Source organism: Zootoca vivipara, chromosome 6 (genome assembly GCF_965207765.1).
Source record: "Zootoca vivipara chromosome 6, rZooViv2.hap1.1, whole genome shotgun sequence".
NCBI lineage: Eukaryota > Metazoa > Chordata > Lepidosauria > Squamata > Lacertidae > Zootoca > Zootoca vivipara.
Window position 1 is genome coordinate 67,288,412 of NC_142589.1, and position 12,258 is coordinate 67,300,669.

At 41.2% G+C, this 12,258-nt stretch overlaps 1 protein-coding gene across 1 annotated transcript; it reads right to left on the bottom strand.

The window, feature by feature from the left end:
* Positions 1-822: 822 nt before the first annotated feature.
* RPA2 (replication protein A2) lies at positions 823-10,078 on the bottom strand. The gene is made up of 9 exons (XM_035117965.3): positions 9,956-10,078; positions 7,989-8,080; positions 6,132-6,233; positions 5,712-5,825; positions 5,063-5,137; positions 3,241-3,354; positions 2,824-2,937; positions 1,571-1,665; positions 823-1,473 (listed from the first exon to the last, which is right to left on the bottom strand). The coding sequence occupies exons 1-9, from the start codon at positions 9,972-9,974 to the stop codon at positions 1,389-1,391; spliced, it is 810 nt and encodes a 269-aa protein (XP_034973856.1). The 5' UTR covers positions 9,975-10,078; the 3' UTR covers positions 823-1,388.
* Between the last annotated feature and the right edge of the window lie 2,180 nt (positions 10,079-12,258).

The following is a 12,258-nucleotide window of genomic DNA, read 5'->3' on the forward strand; positions in this document are numbered from 1 at the left end:
GAAGAAAGCACAACGTATGAAATGTGGTCTTTAGAGCCTTGCATGTGCCCTTATGCTTTATGGTGGAGCCTGACCTAAAGGAAGTCGGGTTCCAAAAGTCACCAGCGCTGCAAGGAATCAACATTACCAAACACCCCCCCCCCCCGCAGGGTGAAGAAACTGCAATCTCATTTCAGGAGACTTAGCTTTGGCAACAAAGAGGGTTTTTAAGAGTACAATACTGCTGCCTGTCCCCACCCTTACAGTAAAACGAGGTTCTGAAGTTAGGCTAGAAGCAACCATGCCAAACACAATGCAGTACATAGAAACTATAAGGGGTCCCTCCTATCTGCGCTGCCAGACTCCCTTGGAGATGACATATTTCTGGGGCCTAAGAGCTACCATTAAAAAAAAGTGCTGAAGCATAAAATGATATGGGTCTGCAATTCAAATGAAGCTGGGTTTTTTATCATTTTGTTTTAACAAGATGTACTGGTACCAGTTACACAAATATGTTGCGGGTTTCAATGTAAGACTTCTGCCTATTTCAAAACTGCACAGTTGCATTTGCTAGTGTATTGACAACGGTCTATTTTTTAGCATAACTAAAATGCAAGTGGTGGTTAAATTTTGAGGGTTGGGTGACTTTTAAAAAAAATGTCACTGAACTACTTTTTATGCCACACTAAAAAAAAGGCCTAGCTTTAAGGCCTTATCAGTACTGCAGTAAAATATGGATTGCAGAGTCCCCCAGAAAGAAAAGGTCCCCACCCCTGTGTTAGCTACGGTATATATTGTAATTGCATAATCAAATATTCTCAACAAAAGAAAAAGAAACACTGATGCAAAATAAAAATAGCTTTATTGAGATAGGAAATGTTTCTTGAAAAAAGGCTACTTGGCATTCACAGTGCAGTGGGGAACAGATGTGTTCAGAATTTAAAAATATATAACAACTCTAAGCATTTTTCTTCTACCTATAGAGAAATCTGACGTGCCATTTCCAAACCATGGCAACCAGTTGAGGGTCACAGCTGGGTGGAGTTATCACTTCCAAAATTGCCCAAAATATAATATGAGCAAAGACTTATGAGTTTGTATGCTCTTACCATCAAGCCCATTTTTCTCTTCTGAAATACATGTACTTGCGTGTGTATCCTTATACTATTATTAATTTGTGCACTATTTATGTCTATCTAGAATAGTATGTTCACCATCAACAGATAAAGATACTACCTTCTATAGATGTACAGCTTGTTGTCACTTCTGCATTATAATCTGATGGTTGATCTGGGCAGAAACCACTCATTCCATAATAATCAAATTCAAAGGACACTTCAGCTCAGTTCAGATATGATGATCTTGGTCTAATAGTTTACTAGACGAAGGTATTATATCTAAACAAAGCATTAATCGGCATCTGTAGATTTAAAGTGCTCATCATCGATAGTGGAATAGATATGTCCCTCGCTGCTAAGAAATTCAACAGCTTTCCTGGAAAAGAGAACAAGACATAAAAGATCCAATTGGAAAATTGAGATCACTGGGTAAGTTCTCCTTTCAAAAGCCTAGGCTGCTTATATATACGTACTTCAGTGTTGGCAGATTAATACTACGCAACTGGGACTGCAGATCCTGAAGACTTATCCCCTCAGCAGATGTGGAGCTTTTAATCAAATTCAGAATCTTGAACAGAAAGAAATTAAACAGTGTTACCCAAACACAAATAGCAGTGCAGTATAGACTTACAAGACGAATATGCCATCTGCTTTAAGAAACACGTTCAATGCACATCATAATTATAATATGGAATGTTATTCCTCCTGTTGTCAGGATGAACATAACTGCTGAAATTCTAAACAGAGGTGTAGCAAAAGCAAATCAACTTTCAGCAGTGGAATATACTAAATTTAACTGATAATAAAGAGGTTAAACTACTACTGACGAAAACTACTTGCACATTTTTAGAGAGCAATTCAAGGCCTTCCTGTTCAGGAAGGTCTTTAGCAAGCTATGATCCAAACGGGATTTTATTCTGATATGATTCTTTTTGTACTATGATGGATGGTTTGGTATTTCATACTATTACTGTGTGTTTGTCACTGTCACATCAAATTACAACATTTTAGCTGATCATGTTCTTTTTATTTAGCTGCCTTGATTATTAACAAAAAGACAAAATAGAAACGATCAAAAATAAGTGTTGGAAATATGTATTTTTAAAAAATAATTTTGCAACAACAATTGGGGCATTTTGACAGAATTAATAATTCACATGCAGCTTTCTGTACTGGATCTCAGGGGAAGAACACAGCAAGAAGTGTCTTTACTCTACCCTAGCAATGTTTGCACACAAAAAGAAGAAGCAAGGCCCTAGCTTATGTGAATCTCCCCTGCTGCAATTCAGTTCGTTCTTAAGTTTTGGTTTTGCCATTCAGGCAAGTTACCCACTTTTTAAACAGCCAGCTGTCACTCCTAGAAGGCTGATTTAGTGTTTTATGTTGTTTGAGATCTAATGTTAGTCTAACTTGTGAGTAGACCTACTGAAAGGCCTATTCTTAGTATGGCTAGCATTGGTTATCACCCACTGCATTTATGACCTGACTGCATGGCAAATTCCCAAAGTACAATAAATTGTGCGCATGAGAGAAACTCAGAAGAGGCTGCCTCTGCAGATATAGGGGCTGAAAGCAATGGGTTCAAAGCTAGGAGTTTGTACTCTCATTAGAAAAGGCATCAAAAGTGACCCAACTCCTAAGACCTCAGACAAAGCAGTCACTGGAAGACCGAGAGACAAGGAATCTGACACTCTGCCCAGAATTGTCCTGTCATCCTTATGCATACCTGAGTCTGGTGTGCTGTGAGCCCACTCACTGGCAAGGCACCATTTCCTCCATAACTTGACGTGTTGCCCATCCCCATCAAACCAAGTGGTTGCGGCATCTTCATTGACATTGGCTAAGATACATGGAAAAGGAACAACCACCAACTTTGGTTAGTATATAATACTACAGGTGTGAAATTAGAAGTTTTAGAACTGGGGAAAACATGTGACAGGCAACTGCAAGATTCTAAAGGATAGTGATGTTGAGAGGTTCCTCTGTGCCACTGAAAAAGACCCAAGCCCGCCCTGGCTGTGCTAGTGCAAACCTCCTGCTTGCTAACACTTTCTGCGCTGCTCATTTTTCTTCACCAATCAAATGTTTCGAAGTTGTTTGCCCTCTGTGAAAAGGCTAGTGTGCACCTCGTTTCTACATGTACCATGTTGCCTTTTCTGAGGATCATATGGGCATTTACGACTTCAAGCAGGTGTGTGGTAAATTCGTTCATATCTTCAAGTGGCAGGATCTTGAATGCAACCAGGCTCTTCTTGTTCTATGATAAAGAAAACAAATGACATCTCATTGAACAGTTATTGCCCATGTATTATTTATTTATTTATTTATTTTATTTATTTATTTATTTATTTATTTATTTATTTCCTGCCTTTCTCCTGACAGGGACTCAAGGCAGCTTACGGATAAAATGTTAGCTTCTAATTTTTTTACGTTAGTGATAGGGGAAAACAAACTTTTTAAAAAAATGCAAATGTGCTCCCTGCTAAGTGGCATCTTAAAACAATGGCCGAGTGCATTTTCCTAATTATGTTCATGATCTTAAGAAACTTCCACTCTCCCTTTTAAAGTCAAAGTTCAAATTTTCAGTGTTTGGATGACTAGCCCCACATCTTAAAGAGCCTTCTGCATCCAAGAATACATTAGTAAATGAACCACTCCTAATCAGCATTTTCAAAGAATTACCATATTTTTCGCTCCATAACACGCACTTTTTTCCTCCGAAAAAGCAAGGGGAAATGTCTGTGAGTCTTACGGAGCGAATGCATGGTCCCTGGAGCCGAATTGCCCAGGGGCGAAAGGCAGATTGTGTGTTGTTTTTTTAAGAAAGAGCTGGAGGCTAACAAGAGGAAGAGTGTTGAAAGGACCTGCTCAGCAGCTGATTGCAAGAGATCGGGAGGGAGATAAGGGAGCTAGCTCCCGCCCCGTCCCCTTGCCCAGGCCTCAATTGTTGTCTGCAGAGGGAGGCTGCTTGTTTCCCCAGCAACATGTGACTGGCTGATTAGATTATCTGTCTGGAAACTGTAGAAATGGGTCCCTTTCCTTTCCTAGAGAAGCTGCAGAACTGTGAGTTGAACCCCATAAAAACAGGATTTTTTCCCCCTGTGCAAAGTAAGCTCAACAACTTTGAGCTGATCCTCAAAAATGGAGCTTTCCCCCTTTGCAAAAAGATGCCCAACTGTGAGCTGAGCACCCCAAAAAAACAGGGCTTTTCCCATTTGCAAAAAAGCTGCACATCTTTGAGCTGATCCTCAAAAAAATGGAGCTTTCCCCCTTTGCAAAAAAGATGCCCAACTGTGAGCTGAGCACCCCAAAAAAACAGGGCTTTTCCCATTTGCAAAAAAGCTGCACATCTTTGAGCTGATCCTCAAAAAAATGGAGCTTTCCCCCTTTGCAAAAGAAGCTTCCTCAAATATTTAATGGGGGGGGGGGCAAAGACACCTAGGTCTCTAGGAGTTGGCTACTATGCCTAGGACAATTCAAGAAAGCAAAATCTTTTTTTCCTTGTTTTCCTCCTATAAAAACTAGGTGCGTCCTATGGTCAGGTGCGTCCTATGGAGCGAAAAATGTGATATTATGAGTTTGATACATCATGCATTTATGAAAGTCATATTCTCTCTCTCTATGGAATATCGTTTTCACATATGCCAAATCCACTCATTCTGACACTATATTTTATACAGAGGTGAATAAAATGGAGGGGTGTATATTAGGCTTGGAAGCATGTTTCCCATCTCAGTGAACCTAGAGAGAGTACTAATAAACTAAATATAACCCAATACCCAACAGAGGAGGAACACATTTCAAATTAAGGATCAAGGACTGATTTCATAGGAGCACAGACCCTTCCTACTTAAGTAATTAATAGTCACACACAAAATGAACAGGACTCTTTATTGCAAGGATTAGTCCTTTTGGTGTGTGGGAGGGAAGAGTGGTATTAGTAATGGATAATCTTATCTTCTTACCTGGAAAGATCGCAGATGGCCTAGAACTTTCACATAGGTTTGAGGAGGCACCACAACATTCTCACTACCTGCCTCCTGTATAATAAAATTGAGAATAGAATGGTGGTTTCTTGGCCTTTACCAGCAATTTGGTAATCAAACTTGAGAAAAGTGTTTTAACAACCATCATATATAATACATGGAACAATATGGACAAAGCCATTCAAAACACAATTTTTCACTTTTCCATAATTATGGCACAGTTAGAGAGATGACAATAGTTTGCATAGTCCAATCAGAAGGGCTCCTCTTGTTTTTATGACTGCTTCCCTACAAGTTTTTCTGCTGCAATGTGTACAAGCAAGAATAAATCATTGCCTGATCACCTGTGGAACAATCATGGGCAGGGACTGGAAAGACACTAGGCCAAATTAAAAAATTATGCACCAAATGAAGTCAAATTCTGTTCAACTTGCATTAATAATTCAATCAAGCAAATTTGAACTATTTAGCTATTTTAAATTATGTATTCTACTTCTGCTACACAAGAAAAGGAGGGAGAGGTAAGATGCCAGGCAAGTCTCCTACCACCAAGTCTCCCCAGTTCTAGTTGGGCACTCTAACTATAACATTATGCTGGCTCTCTTAGTTTAGACAAACTGATATTTACATCTGCGTCGACCCACTGCCTGACATCCATCGGGGCTGCGGTCATGTCATCCACTTTGTAGAGAATGTTTGTTGGTGCTTTTTCTGCTTGCCTGATTATGCCAACAATAATGACCTGCAGAGAAACAGATGACATTTTTTACTGACACAACCTCTAGCTTCAAGTTGTATCACAAGCTTAGAAACTATCTCAAGAGCATTTAGTTAAATACTGTAACATTCTATATATTATTAACTACTGCCCACAAATCTATCCACCCCAAATGAATAATAGGTTGCCACAACCAGCAGAGATGTCTCATGATTGAGAAGAATGCTCGATTTAAGGAAGCAGGTAGGGAAATTCTGAGGAGTACTTTAGTAAAACAATCCAGGTGGCACATGACAGATTTCCTTAATCCCAGAACAATTTACATCTTACCTGCGAAAGCTCAACATCTCGGACCCTGAAAGCATCATCTACCTGTTCAGCAGAAAGTAACTGTGACACTGTACAGGGAACAATATTTTGTGATCTTGACCTCTGCAACGACAATATTTTAAAATGTTCATCTTCAGGAACTTGCTCTTTGAAAAGAAAAATATATATTGCAGAGTTCAATTAACAAGTTTTGTTGCAGCTTGAAAAAAAAATATGCACAGAACAGCAAGAATGCTTAGAGGAAGAAATGAGAAAATTTTATAAAAAATAAGCAAGAGTAGTAAAGGTGTTCTAATTAATTATCATTGTACTGCTATGGACCACTGCAAACAATTAAAATGAATGCATAACGAACTACAAAGCCTGTAAACAATTCCTTAAATATGATCCACAGATAAACCGCCACCAATAGAAATCACAGTTTTACCTCTTTCCTCATAAATTAAGACTGCCATTATCAAGTTTAAATGTTAAAATTTCAATTTCTAGCTTTGAGAGAATGGGATTTTTGTGGTGCTATTACTGTATAACTGTTATACACCAAGAAGCCAACTATTAAAACCTGCACAGAAAATAAACATGCTAATGAGTCATGAGGACCAGAACAGCAAAACTGGCCCACACATTTTGCTGCCCGAGGCAAAGAACAAGATGGTGCCCTACCCCATTCCAAATATAACCAATCAGACTAGCAATTGACTCTTACCAACAGTGGTGATGGAACAATGTCTGCACCACTATACCCAAGGGCAATAGGTTAGCTTAGGGGCAGGGAGGATAAAAATCAACGATTTTTTTTTAAAAAAAAAATTAAAAATCGGATTTTTTGAAATAAAATGCTTTTTGAGGAAAATATATTACCATCCAAAGGTTATTCCATCATGAAATAAAGATTAGTTTTTTAATTATGTAGAATAAGGTTGTATATGTTTAATTTTTTGGTAAATAAATTCCATTAATCCATTCACAATGTCATGCTCTTCCAGAGGTTTTTGTAAGATTGGGCAGTTTCTCTGCCTGCAAGATATTATCACAGATGCTTGGTTTACTTTTGCAGTTCTCAAAACTGAATTTGACTCAGCAGAGATCACATGCCTCTTCTTCACAGCAAAAATGTTATAACATGAACAGAGTTGAGAAAAAGACCTTAATCCTATTGTTCTACAAACCTATGAATACAGAATCAACCCCTCCAGTGCTAAGTTTCAAGAAGTTCAGTGAATAGAATACAGTAGAAACAATATTTTTCTGATTGTTTGGAGTGGACAGTATTTAAGTTTTTCATGTGTAGGCTGGGCTGACAGTCTTTAAGTTTCTTAAAATATATATATATTGTTTTTGTTTAGCCAAATTACTTAACAAACATGGATGTTTGTTTAAGCAAATAACATATGCTGTAATGTTATTGTTTCAGTTGAACAAATCTATTTAAATTGTTATTATTAAGGTAATGATTATTTTTCTCCTTCCTAAGTACAACAGAAAAGTTGTCCAAATACAGTACCGTATGAATGATTAACCTATTAAACTGGGGATAAAAAAACTAATTTGAAAAGTTGTTATTCTAAAAATCTTCATCTACCAGCATATTAAAGTTATACCAGCAAGAATTAGTCTTTATGTAGAAAACTATGATTTAAATCAAGCCTTACTGACTAGTGATTTAAATAGTGATTTAAATCAAATCCACCCTGCTTAGGGGCAGCAAATTCAGTTGTGATCCAAACATTATTTCTGTAACAAAGTGCATTTCATTCTATGAAACCAATATGACGACTCTTTGAGAAGGGAAGCAAATAATAATAATAAAATTTCAAATGTGTAACAGTCCTCACTTGTTACAGACAAGTTACATACCGATTTTCTTTCACCTTGGGTTGCTGAAGGTGATGCAAACCCTCCAGGTGATTGTGTATATCCACTACCACCATAACTATTGTCATAGCCACCTGGGAATGAGATCAGAATAAAATTAAGTTGCAGAGCTATTTTCACACTGTTAGGTCCCTGGACTTAAAAAGAGCAAAAGTCATCCAAGTGAATGGAGCAAAATCTATAAAAGAAGTTATAGAACACTTTAGGGAGAGTTGTGAGACACAAGGATCCTAGAAGCAATTAGTTGCAGCTTCCAAGAAACCCAAAAGAAGCCCACCACACTGTCCTGGTTCACTGATAATGATAAGCCATGGTCAGAAATAAACCACAGCTAAGCTGCATGGCCAGAGGCAGGTGACAAAACACCTGAGCAGAAGGGAAAGAGTTGGAGGCACGACCCACCAGTCATTTTAACCCACACCTCTGTCTTTGAGGATCACCCACAACACTCTCTTCCACACCCAAATACTTTACACACAGAGCTGCCCTCTCCCCACTTTGATACACCTTTTACCTCCATTTCCCCAATTAATTAAAATTCAATAAAATCATAGAGCTGGAAGGGACCCAAGGGTCATCTAGTCCAACCCCCCACAATGCTGGAATCTTAGCTAAAGCATCCATACAGATGGTCATCCAACCTCTGCTTAAAACCTGCAAGAAAGGAGAGTTCATACAATTTAATTCAAGTGATGATGAGAGTCCTACTGTGACATGGGGCGGTGACTGGATGGTTTATTGTCTTCCCCACTTCCCTCAACTTTGCCTGGCAAAGCTAAGCCAGCAGGTGCAGGAACTGAAAAGTGCCTCAAAAGTGTATGGAAGAAGGCAACCGAGGAAGAGGCCTCATCCAGAGTCATGCCATTAAGCCACCTAACTCAGTACAGCTCGCACTGACTGGCAACAGCAGCTCTCCCAGGTTTCAAGGCAGGGGACCTCTCCCAGCCCTACCTTGGAGGTGGCCAGAGACTGAACGTGGGACCTTCTGCACATCATAGCCTTTCCCCAAAGCCATCTCCCTACCTCACAGGCATAGCCACCCAGCTACTGCCAACGGAAACGAAAAGGCCCCTTTGGCCCTCCCGTCCCAGCACCAAGCATGCTGCAGTGTCAGTGGCCAGCTTCTCCAACAGTACAGCCCTCACCACTGCTCTCTGTAATGCGGGACATGCATTGGTGCTTTCTCTGGGCGAGAATCTAGCAACCCTGCCTAGTGGTTAGGGCAGCCCTGCATAGTCAAATGCTTTAAGCAGCCCCTTGGCAACTCGGTCGAGCCATGTTGAGTCTTTTACCCCAATGCACCTGCTCCTGTACCAATATTTGTGTACCTTTCCACCCCACTTTTACACTCTTCCCATTATGTTAAATGACTTCTCCAATAAAGAGTCTTCGTTCTTCCAGCAACCTTGTGACTCAATATCACTAGTTATCTGTGTTGCTCAACGTTTAACAGCTTGTTCCTTCTAGGATTAATAATGCAATTAATATTAATGCAATTAAAACAATACAATCTTAAAGACAAAGACAACGGAGACGGGAAGCTGCTGCACAAAGGGTTGTTTTTGTTTTGTTTTTGGTGGGGGAGGGAAGAGGCCTCCTAAAATGTGGGGACGCTGCCTACTAGTTTACCCATGATAGCCAGCCTTGGCTCAAGGGTACTGGCGCGCCGCCCCAAAACTGCCCCCCCTCTATGGACGCCGTAGCCAAGAGGGGGGGACAGGCCCCAAATCATTTTTTTAAATAACTCAATGAGGCAAGGCACGTCGAGGAGACTTGGACTGACTCCCAAACTCTGGGCTTGGAGAAGCGGGGCCCGAGGGCAGCAGAGGGAGGAGGATCCCGGAAACCCCCACCCCGGGAAAGAAGCTCCGCGACGTTCCTTGGCGCCAGCCGCCTTCGCGGAACCGGGGGTCTCCCCACAAGCACGCGCACCGCACACAGCCGCTCACCGGCACCGCCGAGCCACATGCCGCGAGGAGGAGGAGGAGGAGGAGCAGCGCGCGCCAAGAGGGACCGTTGCGGGAAAGCGGGTCCACGAGCTCTTCTCCCTCACCAAGCTCTTCCTCTCTCTCGCCCCGCCCCACCCTGAGCGCGCCAAACGAGCGCTCAGGATAGGCCAGCCTCCTCAAGCTGACCCGAGCGGGCCAATCGAGGAAAGGCAAAGGGGAGGTACTCGCGGGGGCGGGCCCTGTTGGAGCGCCGCGCGCGAAGCCTTGGGAGTATAGAGGGAAAGGGCTCGCGGAGAAGCGCGACGCTGTAGGTTCTCGTGCGAACGCCAAGGCTGGGTGATTCGGCTGGCGATGGCGGCGGGCTAAAGCTGTCCAAATCGGTGGCTGCCTCTTATGCGCACGCTAAAGTAATATTAAAGAACACCCCCAACCCAGATATATCTATGCAGTGTTTTTTCTCTCTCTGGGGGTACGCAGGGGTACGCATACACCAAAACATTTTGTGAATCTTTGTACTTTAGTCCATTTACTGTATTTTATTTTTCCCAATTTGAACTAAAAATTATGGTTTTCTTGAGTCAAAATGAAAGCACCCCTAAACATTTTTAAAGAAATAAAAAAAATCACTGTATCTACGTATATTAAAGCATGCTCCAAAGGGGGAAAAGTCAATATTAAAATACAGAAGATTAAAGGAATTGAAGACATCAAAACTATCCGAGCAAATCTATGTGTGTAATGCATAGATTGTTAATGGTTGCTGAGAGTTCTTAGAAGACCCCTATCCCCCCCCCACTAAGCTACAGTTCTCAGAATGGTTTAACAGACAATCCCTTTCCCCAGGGAACTGGGAATTGTATACTGTATATGTATGGTGAATTCTCCTTACCCTACAAGTGCCTTTTTGTAAAGGCTTCTTTTAAGAATGACTGCTTTCAGAGGCCATGAAGTCTACCAATAAGGGCAGTGCTATTTTTCTTCTAGAAAAAGAAGTGCTGGAACTCACCAGTTCAAATACTGTGCATGTATCGCCCAAGTCACCAGTGAAGCTCTTAACCATGCCAGTAGGTTACGATCAATAGCTAGTTCCCAGCTTGGCAGCCAATATAGATGGCAATGTTTTTTCTGTATCAGTGCAGGCTTGTCTGTTAGGCCAAATTGGGCACTGCCCCACCAACCCCAGTCTGCATCCAGCCCACCTCCACCTGCCTATCTACAACTAACCCAGAGGGTAGTAGCAGTTCCTGCCCACTTCCTCTTCCTTAATTTCATTATTATACCAGAGAGGAGGAGAGGGACGAAACTGGGATTAATCAGCTCTGTCTCTCATTGGCTCTGGGGCCACATACTGTTGGGCTCTACCAGCCACACTGGGCATATTATATCTTGTACTGTACATTAAATTTCCTCCTATGCATGACTATTCAAGCAGCAGGGGCCCTGCCCTTTCTCTTTTTCCATCTAGCCACTCCACCACCTTAGTACCACACAGTATTGTCTTTCTGGTGCCAGACAAAAGATTCACACACACATCCCAACTTCTTTAGGTGTTTAAAAGGCGCAGTCCTATACATATTGTTTACTCAAAAGTAAATGTCATTGAGTTTGATTACCCTTCCAGGTGAAAGATTGCACACCCACAATCTGTTGATTCTTTTATGTTGCTATGATCACTACGGCCCCAAATAACCTTTAATGGGAGTGAGTCCCATTGAACTCAGTGAGATTTACTTCTGAGTAGACATATGTCGTCCCCTTCTCCTAGTGCCCTCAATCTTTCCCAACATCAGGGTCTTTTCCAAGGATTCTTCTCTTCTCATGAGGTGGCCAAAGTATTGGAGCCTCAGCTTCACGATCTGTCCTTCCAGGGAGCACTCAGGGCTGATTTCCTTCAGAATGGATAGGTTTGATCTTCTTGCAGTCCATGGGACTCTCAAGAGTCTCCTCCAGCACCATAATTCAAAAGCATCAATTCTTCGGCGATCAGCCTTCTTTATGGTCCAGCTCTCACTTCCATACATCACTACTGGGAAAACCATAGCTTGGTTGGACATAGGTTGGACAGTGTTCTCGAAGCTACGAACATGAGTTTGACCAAACTGCAGAAGGCAGTGCAAGACAGGAGTGCCTGGCGTGCTATGGTCCATGGGGTCACGAAGAGTCGGACACGACTAAACGACTAAACAACAACAGACATATGTAGAACTGTTAGTGTTTATTATCAATTATTGTTCTTTTAAATTTTATTAATTTTATTCTGTTTTTATTTTATTATACTAGCTTTGTTATATTATCCTTTTATT